Here is a 21,351-nt window from a genome sequence, read left to right on the forward strand (position 1 = left end):
ATGGGCGGGGCCGGGGCGGAGATTGATGATCTATATGTTTCATGTTCGGAAGAAAAATTAAAAGGGATAGCATAATGGTTGAGTTGGGGCTTCAGGTTTCCGACTTTTTTAGATGAGAAACCCCATATGAAATATGAAAGAACATGTAGGCCCAAACTCTGAGATGGATTCAAAGTTTATTTGATGAAAACTGATTTTGAAATGACTGAGATATCCAAAATAAAGGGATCCTAATAAAAGGTAGAAGTCCACCTTTAATTAGGACCACTCTGTTTTACTTTGTTTTTGGATAGCAGCCATTTCAAAATTGTTTTTCTCTCAGAATTGTAGGTCTATGCTTTCTAACATTTCATATTTATTTTCTTAATATCTCACGAAAACGGTTTTTAAAAGCTCAATGCTCATCTCAGCCAACAACATCCCAACAACATCTCAACAACTATATGCCATCCCTTTAATGAGTGTGATGTTCTTACGTTACCATAGCAATGCAGTATATGACGTACGCATTTTATGTATTGGTGGAGGATGAACATAACGACAAAATGATTTGTTTTATATAAATTCAAATGACTGTACATCTACCCAAGACATGTTTTCATGTTTCAAAAAATAATGTCTATTCCCATGATTTCATCAGTTGCTGTAGACCCACTTCATACGCTCTCAGTGTTTGATGTTTCAGAATAATAGCATTATGTTTGTATGAGCATCCATTATACATATCAATCTGGCTATGCTATTTACTAGTAACAATAAGTCATACAACAGCAGCTATTAGCGAGGATTTTGAGTCCGAATCTGGATTATGCAACACTTTCTTCCTTGAGGGTTTTCAGATTCAAAATGGCCTCCAAAAGGGCTGTCAAAAACCGAAATACCTATACCATTTCCATGTAGGCCTAATTGGTGAAAATTTAACGCAATCTGGATGATAGCAGCTAGCTCTTTCATCCTTAGATATTTTGAGATGCTCAAGATGACCGACGACTCTGATCACCCGTGAAATTGGTGGGCTAAGAGGCGCCAATATTTGAAATTCCTTCATATTTATAAATGTTGAAAACTAGGACAAAATTATGATTATTTTTAACCCTATTTCGAGGAAGCTGAATCTAAATCTGGATGATGCAACCCATGATGTATCTTTGCCTAAGGTTTTGAGATCCTCACGATAGCTGATGCAAACGAAAATCTTTTCCTTTAAAGTGATTCGAGTCATGGAACCTGAATAATTAGCATTTCATTTACAAAAGTTCAGTTGAGCGAATTTGTCATATCAACAAAAATGGTATCCAAAATGGCTTCTACAATCATAAATCTCCAATCAGAAATGTTTTTGTTTTAACAAAAAAAAAAATCCCAGTTATTAATGTCTGAAATGATTCTTCTCTCGATCAGAATTAAACAGGTAGCCCTAACGTGTGTTCTTTAAATAAACTGTTGGTATTGAAAATATGATTCATGCCCATTTCTGGAGTTGTTATTCTAATATTGATAATATTATTTGACCAACACTTTTTTTTGTATATTCTTTATTCGAATTTCGTTCAATGCCACAAAATTCACATTCACAAAAACAAAGCAAAACATTTTACATTGACCAACATGTGAACCCACGAATCACTTAAACAGAGAGAGAGAGAGAGAGAGAAGGGAGGGAGAGCATGTTTCCAAGCGCGCCGGAACACTTCTGTTTTTTGTTTTTTGTTTGTTTGTTGTTGTTGTGTTTTTTTGTTTGTTTGTTTGTTTGTTTGTTGTTGTTGATGTTTGTTTTTGGTTTTTTGGTTTGTTTTTTTTTTGGGGGGAGGGGGGGGCAAAATTTCGACGGGGGCACATTATGTGACGGTGTGAGATCCTCGGCGAGGTTGTGGGAGGGGGGATACCCTTTCCCATACAGTAGGGACTTTTTGTAAAAACAGAGTACAACAGTCGCGTTTATAGAGCATCTAAAAGCATAGGAAATTAAACATTGTGAAAAAAATCACATTTTAAGTTATGAAATTGACAACTTTTAGACATGAAAAGTGCCTTTATTGTTCATTTTGGTCTTTAAATAATTGATTATCATTTGTTACAGGGGGAACTTGGGGGGGGGGGGCAATAACTCGTTTTGCCTCCCAAGATTTTATTTCGGGGGCCTTAGAAGAGAATGACATAGTAATGTTAACATAGAGCATTTCCCGTTGTGGACCTGTGGTTTTGCATAGGCTAAGAGGTATTGTAGCCGTGGTTGTAAAGATCAAGATAGGCAATACAGTGAGTTACATGGAGCAGAAGTAGTATGGAGAGAAATAAATGAAAAGTGACGGACTTCATCGGACTTGAGTGATGAGAATTTTCTATAAGTCTGTACTTATTGGCGGTCATTTTGAAAGCCATCTTTCTTTTTTTCAATCGTCAGTCACATCTTAGCGGCCATCCTTTGCAATTATATTGGTGGCCATTTTCAATATTCTCAACATTTCAAGGATGAATATTCAATCGGCTAGATTCAGATTCAACACGTCGGAATAGGGGAAGTGGATTGTCATTTTTTTTTCACCATTTGTAAGGAAATGAATTATGTATGAATTTTAGATTTTGGCAGCCACCTTGATTCTTTCAAAATCCTCAAGGATTAAGAGTAGTGCACAATATCGAGACTCGTGATTCAGTATCCTCGAAATTAAGGTAAAACCATGAAAAACATCAGCGGGACGATAAAACGCGGTTATAGGCCCAAAATATGATTTTGCACCCAGACTATGATCGCTCAAAAAAAAAAAAAAACTTAAATGCATTTATCTCAAAGAGTCGGTAATTTCCCCTGATACCACACTGTCATCGGAGGTTAAGCCCTATTATCATTGGTCAGTAGGCCTATTATAGCCCGTAGGTTACTTGAGTTTTTGTCCATATCGGTCTGTAATAATCATCGCATTATAATAAAAAAACAAAAACAAAACATGTAATCATTATTATTATTATGGAAAGATGTGTCTTCATTCCCTGCAAGAATGGATCATATATCATTGTGTACAACATTACCAGGTATTGCATTAAATGTTACCCCCTTCCCGAAAACAAACAAGCAAACAAACAGAGTCTACAGAGAATCCAAAGATGTGACGTTAGATTCAACGATTACTTTTTTCAGTGTTGACCTGTGCCAGGGTATTATGATAAACCCGCTCTGAAGTCCGAACTACACTGAACTAGTACTAGTATGCGGTACTCCGCCCTCACTTGACGCATCAACGACAGGTGGTCATCTCACGAAATTACTAAACACACGCGAATTTGTTGGAGGAGATCATGTTTTCTCCAGTTTACACACCAACTAGGGCAACTTTAGCCCGAATACGATGTCTACAAGAATGTGTCGAATGCTTTCGGGATGCGAAACATTTACCGGAAGCCCTCTGTTATGTACCAAGTAAGTTGGAATACACGATAACACCATCGCAGGATCAGCAACAGCAGCAGCAGCAGGGATTACCTCCGTCCTATGTTGCTGGAAGCTGGGCTGCCGCCGCCGCTGCCGCCGCCGAGCTTCGCGTCCCCCCACCTCGTCACTCGCAGGAGGCTGCATCTCCCTCGTTGACTCTGAACGTGTACACCCAACCAGATAAACATGCAGAATGCATTGCGAATTTGTTGGCGGCAAATTACAAGGACAGTGTAGTTCTTGCGTCAGGAGTGTCGATGTGCAATACCCAAGGACAATGGCTGAAGCTTGAGGTAATGTAAATTTATCCCCAATCAGCTACAAACGGTGACACAGCAAAAGTCGTGATGGTATCATGACAATGAATAGGTGGGACTACATTATTCTCGACGCGCCCAACTAACAACACACACCCAATTCGATACCACCAAAACAGTGGTCAATGGCTACTGCTAATGTGCTGTGCCATTGCCTTTGCGTGTAGGGGCAGTTTCCTGGCATTGATTGATAGGTTGATACCAATTACTATACTCCAACTTTTCATATTATACATCAAAATTTACACATATCTATATTGGTAAATTTATGGGTATTTACCGTGTTTACGGGCTGGCGCAAATGACTACGTCCTTGCATATTTAACAATACATACTTCTACCATGTGTACAGATTTAGTGTCTAGACCCTGCTGTCCCTGGCTAGATTAACCCGTTCCTTCCGCAATTCTCTGAGTGCCTTTAATGCCCCCAAACGAGATTCTTTTTGCCTGTCAACAGAGAGGCAGACAGGTTGGTAATTCACCTCTGTGAAGGCAGTCAGGAGGCACTAGTACATGTATCCTCTTTCCAAGGTCAGCTACATGTACCAGTGAACAATGTCAATGGAAATATTGATCGGGTGTAAGGTATAAATAGAGCATGCGCTGATGAGCTCACAAAATCTTTTTTGTTCTATACAAAACCAGGTACCTGAATGGGGTGACTGGGGTCAGCGAACACAGATATCTAACCGATCTCGGCCTTGATCGCTATGTACATACAACATGTTCTTACGAGTTTACAGCAGAACAAGCAAAAACTAAATCTGGAAAAAGGTACATAATACTGTGAAATACATATTTTTCAAACAGGAGAACGAATGCTGATAGAATAAACTCTGATCTTTTTATCAAGCCCACTTTTGTGGGCATTTTAACACAAAGAAACACGAATTTAGGCCTCTAAAGCAGGCACTCTTGTCTTCATTTTGGGAACCTGGTATACCAGCTTCCCGTACATCAGTTGCTCCCACCTGAACCTGGTATACCAGGTTCCCATAAGGAACGGGTTAAGTTTGTGTGATACTGATTGCTCATTTTCCACAATCGTCAAATGCAGGAAATACTTCTCACTAGTCTAGAGCTTATTTCCAGTCGCTCATGTAAATTGGCCCTATATATGGCCATGGGATAATGTCGATATTGATGTCAACTTTCATGACGTCACTCAAAACATCTCACTCTTTACAAGTGATCGTGATTCACTCTGTGCGCACAATATGAAACTTACAGCAGACCTACACTTGCACAATGTAGTTTTATAGCCATGGCCATTTTTATAATGCATCATTCATAATAATCAATATCTCTAGACTACGTACCTGGGAGCTAAAGGGGTTAAGTAAGAATGATTTATGGCAAGTTGAATAAAGTCGGTTGAGACTTCCTCAAGCACCGCACATGAGCGCATAAAGACGCACACTGACAAACAGACAGGCGGAGGCACATCATATCATATACAGGGAGTAGATCTGTGTAAACACAGGAATTCTGGGGCAGAGACAAATAGACTAGCGACTGTATTGTACAGTAGTATGTACAGTTGTTGGTATTGTTACAAGCATTAATTAGTTAACTAGTCTTGTACATCCATATCTGTTTAGTGGTTCTGAATTGGTAATTGAATCAATGTCACACAATACCTGAATCTGGGATATTAATTGTGTTCTTAGAATTGCGTTATAATCAATAAATGCCTTTAAACAAGCATTTCTAACTTAATCTTTGAAACTCATTTTGAAGAGTTTACAAATTTGGTAGGACCTTATGCATGTACGTAGTTAACAACCAACCTAAGTGGAGGTTTTGTGTAAGGATTTCAATACAAGTAAAAGCAACCTTATTCCACTACTGCTTGAACTGTGATCTCAAACAGAAATATTAGTAAGATGGAAAGAGAATATATTTGATTGAAAACAAATGTTAGGATGATAGAGGACACTGCAGTAGAAAAAGTGTAAATGTACAGGTACAGTAGGAACTATCCAAACCTAGAAATGTTAACCAGTTGAGTACATGACTGAGCTGAAATTTAATTTTCATGGAATGGATAATGCACTCTCCAGAGTCCCGTGGAAGGCTGGGTGCTGTTGTACGACAGCAAAGCCAGTCAAGAAGACCCACCATCACTGCAGGCAGTGGAACCTGATCCAACGAGTGAAGCAGCCCAGCTGCTCTTTGGGAAGAGAGCAAAACCCATCGATGAGTGAGTATGGCGTCTTTACAAGTGTCAAAAGTCTTTGCCAACAATTAACCCATTAAAATTTAAATTTGGAATTATCAGTGGGGATAACACTTGGTTCACCTTGATCCCATAAACAATGGGTAAACTTGACTGAGATTTGTTTGGTTTTTATTTTTAGTGGGAATAGTGACATTTAAGAAATGTTAGTTATTAATCTGACAGACTGATGGTTTGAACCACATTGAACTTGAAACTCAAAGTCATATATTTTGCTAACACCATTTTGAGGTAGCATGATGTCTTTTCACCTTATATACACTATACTAGATAGTATTATAGCTTGTTGAAAGCATTAAACAAAGTGAATGAAATGACCTGAAGTTCAGAATAAACAAGTTCTCAATAGTTAATTAGAATCCCTATGATGTTTTGTTCTTGTGTGGTCTGATGTGCTGAAATCATTAGGTGATTACAGAAGTTTCCCCATTTTTGCATTTTAAATGAATTGAAGAAAAAAAAAAGAGGTTGATTCATTACAGCAGTGATTTTCCTTTTTGTTTCCCATTACCCTTTAATACGTTTTCCACCCATCTCAGTTGGGAAGAAGTAATCGAGGTGAGCTACAGCCTCCGCATCGGCAAGCTGCCAGAGATCAGGCCGGTCTACCAGGATGGTGTGGAGGATCTCAGGGCAGTGCCACCAAACTGGAGCCTGGAGTGTGACGAGGAGCTGGCGCGCTTCCTCGGGGAACACACAGACCACGAGAATGAGAAGCTGGGAAGTGTCAAGCAGTACGTGGAGGCTGTGGATGTATCGTCTAGCTGGGTTCGTACAAGACTTTCTGGAGGAATTCAGCATGTGTCATTAACATGTTCACCACATCTCTCACTCTCAACTTTCACAATGGTGACTGATGTACAATTCTGTGTGCTGTAATTGAGTGGGACACACACATTGCTAATGTATTAAACAAAGCTGTTTGACAAATTGCAGTAATTCCATGACAAGTACAGTGTATATGTTCTATATAGACTATATTATGTTTTTACATGGACTCTCATCTGTAGTGAGACAGGTGTTCTGGTGCATCATGCTACTGATTCATAAACCATGCCACATGAAGAAGAAATTGTTTCATTGAATTTGAAGCTGTACATTACATACAAGTAGATTTAAACAAGTGAAGGATATTTGACAATATTGTGCAACTTTTGTGGGCTTTGCACTTAGGCACAGTAGGTGCCTAAGCTCGCACATTTGAACCTTGAGTTTGTTTTAGAAACAGTTACAGGCTTTCTTTTGCCCAGCTTCATTTGCATGTTCTGTGGATGATGTTGCCAAAGTCAAATGTAGCAGGACCAAATCAATAGGCTTCCTGTTGACAGCGCACAAGTTGAATATTAATCCAAAATATGGGAGAGTTTTATATGCATATCTGTCCTTGTTCATTTGTTGTTGATGGGACCTCTAAGTTAGCTGTGCAGGAGAGTAATGTAAGGTTCACTCTCATGACACACCCAGCTGACTGTACCTCTGTTACCTTGACAACAGGATGATGAGAGTGCATCATGCCTGACAGATGGAGAGCCGACGACGTACTGGGAGAGTGACGGGAGGCAAGGCCAGCACTGGATACGACTCAGGATGAGAAGAGGAACCATCATCAAGTGAGTGTCTCAAGTGGGATTCTCAATCCAAAAATGATGAACAAACACAGAGCTGCTCTTGCAGGCTCTTTTTACATGATGCACAGTAGCATGGGTGGTATGCATATCACACTGAATAGTTTCTCCACTTCATTATTGCACTGTATGCATTAACAAGATGCATTTTGTTGCTATTCTTCTTGAGTATTTCTACTGGTCCCAAACCTACTGTAATGTTTAATTATGGTTGTCAGAGGTTTTCATTTCTTGTTTGTTGTTGTTTTTTTCTTGGTATGTTGTACCATAGCAATAGCAATATAAATGGATGAACTAAATAACTAAAATTTTGTCAGTCTTGCTAAAGTCTGGCCCAGGCTGGTTTCCATGATTCAAAAGAGGATTTTTTTTGTTTGAACTTTTGTTTAAGCAAACAGTAGACTGTTACTGGCACAAACTCTTTGCAATTCCCCAAACTCTCTATACGCCATAAGAGATAGATTGTGCTTGTGTGGTAACATCATTTCACTGAATAAAGAGCAGCATTTGAAATGGCTTCTTGACTGACCCAAGCAAACTCATATCTTCAGAATGAAGTCTGTGTTACCTTTGTGTCCATCTTCTTCATCATTCATCTGAACACAGAAAGCTGTACATCACGGTCAACGCCCATGACGATAACTACATGCCTACCCACGTGGTGGTGATGGCGGGTGAGGTGGAAAATCTAATGAAGCTGAGTGACATCACCATAGAACAGTAAGAGTCGCTCCTCATTGTTGCAGAGCACAATAGAAAATATCAGCAGAAAATATCAACAGAATTGTGCTTGATGATATCATCGTAGAAGTTACTGATGGTTCTGTTGGAGGCACAGGGTAGCTGCAGTGGAAGAACTTACGATAATTGATGAAAATTGTGATTACAGTTCTAATTGTTATTGTTGTCATTGTTCTGATAATATGGGCAATGATGATGATTATTGTTATTGATATTTTCACCATTTTTGTCATAATAATCATTGGTATCATTGTCATTGTTATTTCATGTATACATAGTGTGAAGGCATGATATTCATTAACTAGTGCAAATTTCTAAGACACCTTGGTATTGGCACTAGTACTGGTACTCAAAAACACTGCGTGATGTCAATGACTTTCAACATTATTGTTCGACCCAATTTGAATGTTCAGGGATGAATTCACTATCTGACAGTATCAGATAATAGTTTGAGGATAAAGATACTGGAATGAATGATATATTGTTTTCTAACAGGAAATGTGTTATTTCTCCTTTCTTTGCTGGGGGGGGGGGGGGGAGTTGGAGTGGGAAGGGGCTGGGTTGGCAGGATTGCTTTAGACAAGAGATCAAGTGATGGTAGGAAATTTAAGAATGAAGGAATTTTGATGGCATATACTCACACTCCTTGTGGCATCTCATCTTACCCTTTGCAGGACCTTCTCTGGCGACATGTGTATATTAGAAGACATGACACAGTTCTACTCTACCATTGAAATCAGAATAAAGGCATGCAAAGGTAAGATGCCAAGACAGTTGCTTAATTTGAGAAGGGGGAGGGATAGTGGTCAAGTGTTTTTCACAGCCTCCTGGCTGCATAGGGTGTAGAGCAGCAGAGACCAGATATGGACACTTGCCAGAATGAGTAATTTGTGGCAAGCACAGATGGTACAAAAGAAGAAAAGGGAAAGGTGGAGAGGGGAAGAGTAGAAATTATCATGGTATGAAAAATACAAGCAGCTAGCACTGAGGTAAAAGTAGATTTTGTCGTAATTGACTTTGCAGTTATTGCAGTCAAACATCAGTGTTCAGTTAAAGCACACAGTCAACAGAATTGTGAGCATGATTAAAAGCATTGATGATGATGATGATGATGAAGATGTCAATGATGTTTAATGTCGTTATCATTTTGATAGTCACTATCATCAGTATCATTGTTATCACCATTTTGTATTTGTTGTATGACCATCACAATGTGTCCTTTAAAAACACAACATCCCTCTAACTATCACACCGCATCCTCTCTCATCCTTTGCAATTCCTTCTGGTAATCAGACGACAATATCAATAGAAGTAGCATGATAATGCAAAGATGTACGCAATGTAGTACTATATATGAATATTTGTGATTGTGTACAGTGCACTCCCGTTATAACGAAATGCTCAGGCCTGGCAGTTTTCTTTCATTATCACGAAATTTCGTTATAACTGAACAAATACAATATACAATTGTATAACGAAAACAAGCAACCACGTATGCATATCATATTATGTTTGCTGAATACTCATCATACACTGGAAAGCTGCATTGTATGTGAAATGTGATGGGATAACTGTATTACAATAATAAACGCAAGTTCCCCTCAGAAACTGTACGTGACACAAGGAGCGAACACACAGTGGTTTGAAGCATTCACCCATGCAGAGAGACACTATAAATGCTTGTTCCGCTACATATTTTCGAAAGCAGTTCGCTTTTCGTTATAACGGAGCACATTTCTTTTGTTTTTCTTTGTCTGTGGCGCTCGGAAAAGACTTCGTTATAACGGAAATTTTGCTATAACCATGTTCGTTATGAGCGAATTTTGTACCATAGACTTTAATGGTGATAATTTTGGGACCAGAAGATTTACTTCGTTATAACGAAATTTCGTTATAATCGTGTTCGTTGTAACGGGAGTGCACTGTATGGAATTCCAACAAATCTTTTGTGATGTATGCATTCTTCCTACCACAGACGATGGCGTTGATACAAGAATACACGGCATCAAGATAAAGTCACTGAAGGAGAGAGATCTTGGTCTCAACATTGATCTCTTTGACAAGAAGGAGCTTGTGAGGTTAGTGATTCGTGACAAGACAAATTTTCCTTTGATTTCCATTACCAGTAATGACATGCTGCCAGTAACAATAATATCAGGATAATGTCTCACTGTCATTAGGTATTAGTGGCATGCAGTCAATTTCAGAAAACACAACAACAACAACAACAAAACCACCTCATTTTTTTGCTGGAAATGATCCATTCATCTCTTTATTTCACCCACTTTGCGTTTCTTGATGGTATGTCATCACACTTTCCCTGTTCTGATTCTGATTCCCACAGGTACCCAAGATTAGAGCTTGTGGACAAAGAGAAGCTGTACAGAAGAGCACTGGTGCTACAAAGGTAATTGTAAAACCATTTATGATGATCACAATATTGTTCATGTTGATTGGTTTTGTTGATAATGATTTATGACATCCATTTCATCTTGTACTGTAAATATTGATGATGATTACGATGATGATGAAGATGATGATGGTGGTGATGGTGATGATGGTAATGATGGTGATGATTGTAACGATGGTAACGATGGTGATGATGGTGAGGATGATGATGATAATGATGATGATATTGATGATGATTATTAGAATTATCAGCATCGTAACTATCACAGTGATCCATATTTTCAGTATCATGTGATAAACTGGAAATGTACACAATCATAATTTCCCATTTGAGGGAAAATAGATTGCTTTTCCAATGTAATATGTCAATCTCCTGTTTGCCTTTAAATATTGCTATTTTTCACCAGTCAAAAGTAGGAAGAGATGATGGAATGTAAGGGAAAGCTTTGCCCCAGTCATTGTTCCTAAATGAAGGACATAGCTGACCTTGTTGCATGTGATGGTCATCATTCACAGATTCATCAAGCTGCTGGACAGCGTCATCCATTTCATCGTGCCAGCCTGGGAGTACTCCGTGGGGTCGTTCCGCTCCCTGGAGGTGGTCCGTCAGTTCTTGCCACTCTCTAAGAAGAGGAATGGTCTCATCTACCACTTCCTGAGTCAGTCTGAGACTGGGTGAGGATCCAATAAATACACGTTGCCCTCATCTAGATGGAAATAAGAATGTTGGGTAGTATGATGCATTCAAACTAATTTTGTAAATCCTATGCTGGCGACATCATGGCTAAATGGCCAAGACAGCAATGATGATCGATATTTGGTCATTTTTTTGTACTGCTGCTATTGCTACAATGTGTTTCCTCTTTATTTCTTAGGGCAACTTCATCCTCGATATATGATGAGGAGTGCAATGAAAGGGGACATATGACATACACCAACAACTCCAATGTGTCAGTTATCCATACACACAGCTGGTTGCAAGACGGCATACATTCCTTTGTTGCATGCTTGCCTAATGCAGCTTTGTGCTCCCATAATGTTACCCACTGGAGCAGAGTTGACCAGACTCTGTATATCGATGGCACAACAATGTGTGTGAACATAGTGCCTTCATTTTAAAAGTCAGATACCATGGGTCCATACATTGTGTCTTTAAGAGGTTTGCAGTTCTTGGCAGTTGCCACAATTGCACATCCCATGGCAATGATTTGAATTCTTGTGGCTGTCCATTTGCTAATGTGCTGACAGATTAACCTCAAGTAAAGTTGCAATTGCTAAGATCCTCATCAAAATGGGGCATAGGCATAGTGATTTCAAAAATTGATGAGCAGGTAATAGAATAAAAAATGTCTTTTGAAAAAAAAAAAAAACCCAGCAACAACAAGTCTTATATAAGATGCAAAAATGCAATCATTGTTTACCCTCTCAGCAGTTTTCTCTTGATAAGAGGCATCAGCGATATTGCAAATCCAGTGGAGATGAGGTAGGGTCAGCTACTTTTAGCATATTTTTGTTGTTTACTTGTTGTAGGAGGCCCTCTAGGATGCCCAAACTGTATATCAATCGAAGAAGTGCAGCGGATCACAGGGTAGATCCGTCTAAGGACCCCTCAGCTAAGAATGCCATCTTCTCTCAGGTGAAAACATGGATACATGAAGTTCTGTTCATTTTGTTGATGTTGATTCCATTGCATGTAATCTGTCTTTGTTATATCTGCAAATTTGTGGTTGTGTGAACATGTTTTAGTTACAGCGCAGGGCACATTAAAATGGCTTTATGTGCAAGATCTTATTTGTAGAAAACTTTTGAACAGATTACATTGCATACTTGTACTTGAGTGGAATGTTTGTAACATACGTACCGATGTGGATGATAGATTGCTTTTTCTTACTTTTTTTTTACATTCAAAATGATGAATTTACATGTTACTATGAATGACTGCTTCTACATTCTTCTTTTATCCCTTGTGTTGTGTATCAGTACGTTGAAACAAAAATTATAAATTAGATGAAGAGGTATGTGCTGATTCTATCTTCAATGAAAATGCATGTAAATTATTTTGCAAGTTACTTTGAATGAACAATGCTGTTGTTGATCTTGTCAATGCCTAGGCCACGTGAATAGTAAAAACTAAATGCTGAACACCACTCCTCTACTTCTCCTCTCGCTGTTAAAGATGTATGAGGGGCTGAAACCCAAGGACAAGTATGAGAAGCCACTGGACTTCAGGTGGCCGCAGCAGTACGACCAGTGGTGGGAATGCAAGTTTCTCTCAGAGGGAATCATCGACCAGGGTGAGGTTCATGAAAAGATAATTCCATGCATCATTTGTTTGGTTTGGAATGCTGCACATGTCTTAACTGAAAGAGCACATGTCATGTGTTTCTGATGGGGCATTACATAAATATTCTGTTTGTTAGAGAACTAAAGGTAGTTGCAAAATAGAGATGAAAGTGAGTGTTTTGGGTATTGATGAATTAGAAAAAAAACATTTACAATAGTTAAACAATTTATTGACTAGGTGTTTGGAAGCATTGGATATTACATGAAATAACTTTCACTGCATATTGACTTGAGAATAATATGTGCCTCTGAAGTTTTTTTCCTTAGTTTAGAATATACAATATGTTTTTACTAATCATTAAAAATGGGAAAAATTGATACACACTTTCAGGATGGCAATTTCGTTTTGCAAGTAAACAAGCCAGTAAATGAAGTAACTGTTCATTTCCACTGAAAAACAAATTGCCCTTCATTGAGGTATGTAAGCATGCAGCACAGCGGGTACTGCATTATGACATGTGTTAAGTGGTTTGATTAGATACGCAGTACCAGTGTACCTGCTGCATGCTGTAGGGATTAAACCCAGCACTGGCTGTAAGCCTGCAGCTCTGTAGTCTAGAGGGTATGACACTTATATGTATGCCCATAGTTCTCTATTGTGGCTACTACTGAAACACTAAATAATCAGTGCTTATTCGTATGTTGATGAAGGGTAATTTGTCAATCAGTGGCAATAAAACAAGAATTCATTGATTTGAAGTAACTGCTCCTGTGCACTCTCCAATTGATTGACATGAAGGAGGTGGATTCAGAGACAGTCTGGCTGATATAGCAGAGGAGCTGTGCCCCACAGGAGGTGACGACCCCATCCCTCTTCCCTTCTTTATCAGGTCTCCAAACCAGGTGAGGGCGCCATAGTCTACCCACCAAGCATGGTGTGTGCGTTTGGATAGGCAAAATCAGGTGGTGTTTGTCACTAGTGTGATAATAGTAATAATGTTCAACCATTTTTATAGAGCACATATCACAGAAAATAAATTAAAGACTCTATTGCACATTGAAGGAAGGAAAGGATAGAAATGAAGGAAAATAGATGAACCAGTATGTCATGAAATGATAAAAGCTGTTTATCATTCATGGATGCCATTGTTTTTTCCCATTATCATTGATTCTCTAAAGACTGCAACTTCAAGATGACTGGCCATACAAACCTGAATTGATTGGATTATGGGACTGTAAGGGCAAAGGTCACAAGGAAAGGTCAAACATTGGAGATGCATTACCTGCATGAAAGCATAAGAATTGCTCGGTCAAATTTGATTTTACAAAAGAATAATCTACAACATAGTAAATTATTTGAGGGTATATCTAGTGAAGGTCAAAGAGGAAGACCAGAATTGCTGATGATACCATTTCTGTGCTAAATCTGGAATTGGTCTACTACAACTAGCAAAAAAGACTGGCTCAGGAAATCTATCTCTACCCTTATGCGTTATGAGAAATGGAACGACATTCTAATGAGGCATGTTGGAAGAGGATACAATCATTGTGTCATGTGGGCTTTGAACCCATAATTTTAAGGACTGTTGGGCAAAGAAAACAAATGGATACTCGACATGTCTCTTTCATTTCTTCTTGGGTTGTAGAACAATGATGACTCCAACATCAACCGAGATGTGTACCTTCCCAACCCATCATGTCGACAGTTTGCCAAGTATGAGTGGATCGGGATGCTGATGGGTGCTTGTCTTAGAAGCAGGGAACATCTGGTAAGAGAGAGAAGGGGGGGGGGGGGAGATCTCATTTCTTTATCAATCTCATTGACCCCATAACTGTAGGGGAAAAAAGAGTGGGAAGCATTAATGGAATCTAATGGCTTTCTTATTATGATGTTTAAATATCCCAATATTTTCATGTTTGTGAATTGAATGAGAAATATTTATTTCTTTCACAGCAATTGATGATTGGGAAAACAGTTTTCCTTAGATATTATAGTGGTGATAACATTATTTGAGGATTGTAAAGTTTGTCCTGTCATTCTTTTCACAACTCTTATGTACCAGCCCCATCTGCCCTGTGTTTATTGTGTGACAGTGTACACTCTGCCGCTCAGCATATTCCTACACAACTTTCTAGATTAACAACACCACCAACCATTCAAATTTACCTGGGCCCCTTTCACTCTTGTTCGGCAAAGACGGAGCCTCTGTTTCGATAGGACAAGATTTTATCTCTGACTTTATGTATTTTGCAATTTTAGGTGCTCTCCCTTCCAGCATTCATGTGGAAGTTGCTGGGGCGAGAACATGTGACATGGTCCAGAGATTACAAGACAGTTGATGCCGCAGCTGTGAGTACCCATATTTCTTCCATAAACTGCAATTTTGTTTCTGATATTTATTCTCTGTATATAAAGCCAGGATAAGAGAATGCATACAAAAGCAAACAAGTGATCTATCTGTTATCAGAAATTGAGTAGATGTCTATTTTGTTGTTCAGTGCAAAAATACATGATTGTGTGACAGGTGATATTATTTTGAATAGTTGACATAAATTGTCATTCCTAGTTTTCAGCATAATTTGTGCATGAGGGTTGCCATATACGAAGCTTCTTTAATTTGTGAATTTTTGTGATAGTACAGAAAGATGTGAATTTGTGTTTCCCAGGCATTCAAAGAAACAGAAGAATCAAACTGAATCAAGACTCAAGAATGGAATGACAGGGCTTTTGTAGCTCATAAAGCATTTCCAATTTCAGCCAAAGTACCATAATACTTTCTGTGAATGCTTCCGTTTACTGCTTTTAATATAAATCATTACTTTTTTAATAGCTTGGGAACAAAGTATCCAAGATTCTGAAATCCAGTCGTCAATTCTATGAATCTTCTTTAGGGTCATTTGTATTTTTATACCTGCCATGTAATCTCTTTGTTATATACTGTGAAACCAGAAATTTTCATGTGCGTGAAAATTATGCTAATTTTGCGAGGAGCCAAGCTTGGTGAAAGTAAAATGCTTGTGACAGTTCTTGTCTGCACAAGACATTGAATGCCAGTGACAATTGGCAAAAGTTTCATGCTGCAAAAAAGGCTGTCGGCTCCAATTTGTGATTGTTTCTGGTTTTACAATAGTTTATGTGACAGTGAAATATATGCAAAATATATTTTGAATATTCCTCAGGTGAAAATGATAGAGCTGATAGAATCAATGGACAGGGAGACATTTGAAGCTTCATTTGCTGGTGAGCTGACCTACACGACTAGCCTCAGTGACCAGACAATTGTACCCCTCAAGGATGGCTGCACTGACACCCACGTGCAGTATGAGGACAGGCTGGAGTACTGCAGGCTGGTGAAAGAGGCTAGGATGTCTGAGTGCATGGAACAGGTAAGTTCATTGTCATGAGTATCCACAATGGCTGATTACATTCCCCTTGTAAAGGGATAGATACTGTATGAGCTGAAATTTTTGCTCCTGTTTTATTTTTGTGAATTTTGCGAATTGCATTTGAGCGGCAAAAATAACAATACGTGAAAATATCATTTCTTTAAAAAAAAAAAAAAAAAGCCATGGCTGTACTCACAGCTGGATTGTGCGCAACTAGTAACTACTGGAGGTATAGCACGCTGCATGAGCATAATTTACTGTATACACCGAATATTTCGCGAGGCTTTTATTTTTGCGAATTTCGCGAGTCAGGTGCTATTCGCGAAATTAAAGACACGCAAAAATATTGGCTCTGATCCCGATGTGAATGTGACGTATGCGTGTACACTTCTCCGTTCAGTACGGGACTCCACAATCGCGAATTTAACCACTCGCGAAATCGTGGGGAATTCCCGATTCGCACAATATATGGCGTATACAGTATCGGGGCACAGCAACACGCTAGTACTTCAAATGCAGAGCATACTACTTCCTCACCTGTCCATGTACAGAAAATCACCAGGTAGAAACATTCAGCATTAGTATTGTCGATTGCTACTCATTCTTATATATTTCATGAAAGGTGAAGTAACAATCACTAAACCCTCACAACCATGAAATCAATTACATGCGAGAATAACTGATGAGTAGCAATCATCTGAAAGCAAAAATTTCAGCTCATGCAGTACGTGGGCAGTGTGTTTTTGAAAGTGGTCGCTCATGCCATGACTATTACACCTCTTGCCCTTTCCCCTAAAAAATAACCAAAAAAGTGCATATCTGTCAGTAACATTTTATGAGTGTAATTCACTCGTACATTCAAAGTATCAGCTATGCATTGAGTTTGTTATTGTGATTCTGTAACAGTACTTGGCACATGTGTTGACCACAGGTAGAGTCGCTGCGACAAGGTTTACTCAAGGTCATCCCTCAAGCAGTCCTTGACCTCTTGACCTGGCAGGAGCTAGAGCGAAGGATATGTGGTGACCCAGAGATCACTGTGGAGGACCTCAAGAAGACAAGTGAGTTTATAGTCCATTATTGGCTCTACTTCACAACAACAACAACAACAACAACAACAACAACAACAACAACAACAACAACAACAACAACAACAACAACACCAACACCAACACCAACACCAACACCAACACCAACAACAACAACAACAACAACAACAACAACAATGTTATCCAAACCACTTATTTAACCCGTTGAGGACGGTTTGATTTTGCTACAACACGCATTTCCCATAGACTCTTGCCCGAGTACACTCAGGACTCTTCCTCAATGGGTTACACAAGAATTTATGTAATGGAGCGCCACTTGAGTACTAGAGAGAGGAAAAAAAAGTATAATTGCATATCATCCAAGTATTGTGTTCTGTATTTTTACTACAGTTTGAATAGCTTTTTCAATAAAAGAAGAGATATTGTATTCAACAGTATGCCTGATATTGATAGCACCATATAGCTTTCCCACAAAAGAAGATGGCTCCAAGCAGACAAAGCATATCATGGTAGCATAACCAAAGGATACACATAATTACAATGTATGTATAATGGAACAGGCAAAGTTTGATTGATAAGTAGATGCAATGAAAATGCAATAGTAATATGAAATTGATTAGGAGAGTCACCTGGAGAAATAAGATATTTGATGACTGTCAATTGCTGAATGTATGTTTGTTTTCTTTTCTTTTCAAATTCATTATTTGCAGCTTTCTATGAAGACATTGAAGAGTCAGATATCAGAGTTCAGTATCTGTGGGAGGCTCTTGGTAATTTCACTCACGGTGAGTTTTTTTGTTTGTCAATGTTTTAGTAATGAAGATAGTACAAATGTGGGAAAATAGCACCGCATGCATTTACTCTCTGAATAAGATGTTATTCATTTGGTAATAGCAACAGGCATGCAAAAGCTAGTTAACTCAGTATCTCATACATTCTAGACCAGTGTTTGACAGCAGGAAAAGAAAAGCCATGGTCATTGAGTCGATGATGCTTTTTTGCATAAAGGTATATTTTTATGTAAATGTCGTATATATGTCACAGAAAATCAGCATCATGCTATCATTATTTGATATTTTGTATTATGAGAGTGCTCCTTTCGTTTATTCTCTAGCAGTGCAAATCATTGCTAAATACATATTTTCTTCAGAGGATGCTATTTAATAAGAAGAAATATATTAGTGAAAGAAAATAAGAAAAATGAAATGAAGCAAGCCAGCAAGCAAACACCATAGAGTTTTAGGTGTTCTGTTTGTGTAGAAACAAGAAAATTGGAAATGCCATTATCTTAATTCCTTACAGAGGACAGGAGTCGTTTCCTGAGGTTTGTCACTGGTAGAAGACGTCTTCCGGCTCCTCTTTATATCTGCCCAGACAGAGGGTGAGTTCTTGCTAGTCTTGTTAGCTCTGTATGATTTTTCTCTGCTTTGCAATACCTCAATATCTCAATGGTGGTATATATATATATATATATATATATATATATATATATATATATATATATATATATATATATATATATATATATATATATTATATATGCACTGGTAGAGGCATTTCATTTTCATCCTGAGAATATATATACTCCTTGCGTCTTGCTTTTTATGATCACTCATAAGCACCGGCGTCTGCCTGATAACAATCATACACAAACAACCTTTTGTGAATTAATTAAATAGATTTTGGACATGTGTCCACGATCAGTGGACATTGTCGGAAAATGTGGCTTTCTGTTTATGTTCCCTGCAAAATATTAAAAATTTACATTTTTTATCTCAATTAAACTTGGAACATGTGAAGTGACTAAAAAGTGTCTACAAAAGTGGTTATGGGTTTTTGTCATCTTGTGATCAATTTGTGTAATATTTCCATAAGTGCTATTCACATAGCTTTAGGAGCAGTGAATATAATCACATCAAACTACACTGTCAAGTACAGCAGTGGCCTGTGGCAGATGATTTACTGCTCTCATATTTGCTCTCGGTGAAAGTCACAATCTGACATTTCAAAATTAGAGCAGTACAAGAAAAAAAATAGGAAGCAATGTTTCATGGCAGACATTGTTATGAAGTTGATATTACTCAAAATGTCAAGAAAACACTTTGAAGTACTTCCAGAGATATTTTAGATCTGTGCACTAAAATTAAGTTATGTTGAACACAACAAATCTTCTAGAATCAATTGTTCATTTTTTCCCCTCTTATTTCTTCTTAACATGCTGTGTGACATATTTTGCAAATTACTGTTCTTTCTATACTCTTAGCTTTTATTTCTTTGTATCACTTTCCTCCTCCCATTAAGCACTTTAAAGACTTTGTTGAAATATGTGCTTTATGAATAATGAATGGTATTATTATCAGTATTAGATGCAGAAATGAGGCCTTGGAAGCTGCAGAGAAGTGTTTGGCAGAACACACCAGCATTAACTCAGTTGTTTTTTTTTTTCCCCCGTCAGCAAACTCTTTATATGTTAGTAATATCTGTGGCAGTCTGAGTTCATGATCTGGAAAGTATGAAACACTGGGTATTTTGTTTTTAGGCAAAAGTTAAAGGTCACAATTTTAGGATGTGAGGCAAGATGTTTAGGTGGATTCATTTGTATGCTGTCAGTGTATTTTTGAATGTAAGATCTTGAAAGGGTGTGGGACTATGAAATCCTTTGATAATTTATACCTGTTATGTGATAATTGCTTCCCTCCGTCTCTCATCTCTCTCCCTCATACAGGGATAAGGTTGATGCTCTACCGGAATCTTCAACCTGCTCCAATACCTTATTCTTGCCAGTATATTCAAGGTAATGGTTCATATAATTTGCTTGCTGTTTCTGTTGCAGTATAGTGAACTTTATATTCCACATACTAAGAATGTTGCAATAGGATTGGTCCAGAGCTGATCACGTGATGAAGCTTAGTTTTACCCATCACATCACCTGAGAAGAAAAGTTCGTTACACTCTATGTTGATAGTCCCTTTTGTTTCGCTGATCTCCACACAGTCCACATACACACGTGTGTAGTCCTAACGCAAGATGAGTACGCGCGAAATAAAAGTGCGTTGCACTGTGGACTATCATGTGACCTAGGTCACTTGATAGTACACAGTGCAACGCACTTTCACTTCAGTGCCGCGCGGTGCGCGCAGCAACTTAATTGTTTCGTCATTTACGCGCACACGTAGCCTAAGCCCTAAGGATACCTAAAGACGGCTAAAACGGTTTCAGATGTGGAATAAAATCGGAATTTCTAGGACCCTAGATGTGGAATATAAAGCAAATAATCAACTTTTAGTTTCAGGCAATGAGACAAACTATCACTTCCTCGGCGATCTGAATGTGTACGCTATCTTTCCTCAGCTGCGCTTCGGAAAGATAGCTACATCCAGATCGCCTCGGAAGTGATAGTTTGTCCCATCACCTTCACCAACGTTGATTATTTGCTTACTATCACATCATTCAAAGATAATTTTTGATGAACAAAATTAATGCATATGTTCAGTTGTTGTTGTTGTTGTTTTTTTTTTTTGGGGGGGGGGTCTTTTTGTTTCGTTTTGTTTTGTTTTGCTCCTTTAGGAGATACATTTTATATTCATCTACTTTCAAATCTTACAATGTTTGTTGGGAGGGGCATCAGGGGCGTCAGGGTCTGAAGTCTCATGTTGGCAATGTGATTTTTTTTTTTCTTTCTGTCTTCAGTGCAAAGATAACCGAGGAGAAGCTGCGGTATGCTGCCTACAACTGTGTGGCCATCGACACTGACATGAGTCCATGGGATGAATGAAGCCCCGCCCACCTTCTCTCTGATTGGAGGATTGCAGGGACACACCTCTGTGGCATGGATGACAGATATTTGCTTCAAAAAACTATGCAGATAC

General features: G+C 38.5%; 1 protein-coding gene across 1 annotated transcript; it reads left to right on the plus strand.

Moving 5' to 3' along the window:
• The first annotated feature begins 3,249 nt into the window (after window positions 1-3,249).
• Window positions 3,250-21,351, plus strand: LOC139733689 (E3 ubiquitin-protein ligase HECTD3-like). Its single transcript, XM_071644502.1, has 21 exons — window positions 3,250-3,433; window positions 3,566-3,723; window positions 5,813-5,952; window positions 6,528-6,756; window positions 7,483-7,598; window positions 8,220-8,333; window positions 9,029-9,111; window positions 10,330-10,432; window positions 10,699-10,761; window positions 11,280-11,438; window positions 12,294-12,399; window positions 12,940-13,057; window positions 13,846-13,949; window positions 14,693-14,815; window positions 15,307-15,396; window positions 16,227-16,433; window positions 17,365-17,494; window positions 18,193-18,267; window positions 18,785-18,863; window positions 20,208-20,276; window positions 21,173-21,351. Exons 1-21 carry the CDS (start codon window positions 3,298-3,300, stop codon window positions 21,255-21,257), a joined length of 2,487 nt encoding a protein of 828 aa, XP_071500603.1. The 5' UTR covers window positions 3,250-3,297; the 3' UTR covers window positions 21,258-21,351.

The sequence above is a fragment of the Diadema antillarum genome, unplaced genomic scaffold (assembly GCF_040938485.1).
Source record: "Diadema antillarum isolate AM-2024a unplaced genomic scaffold, OU_Dant_1.0 seq00000486_RagTag, whole genome shotgun sequence".
In the NCBI taxonomy this organism is placed as follows: Eukaryota; Metazoa; Echinodermata; class Echinoidea; order Diadematoida; family Diadematidae; genus Diadema; species Diadema antillarum.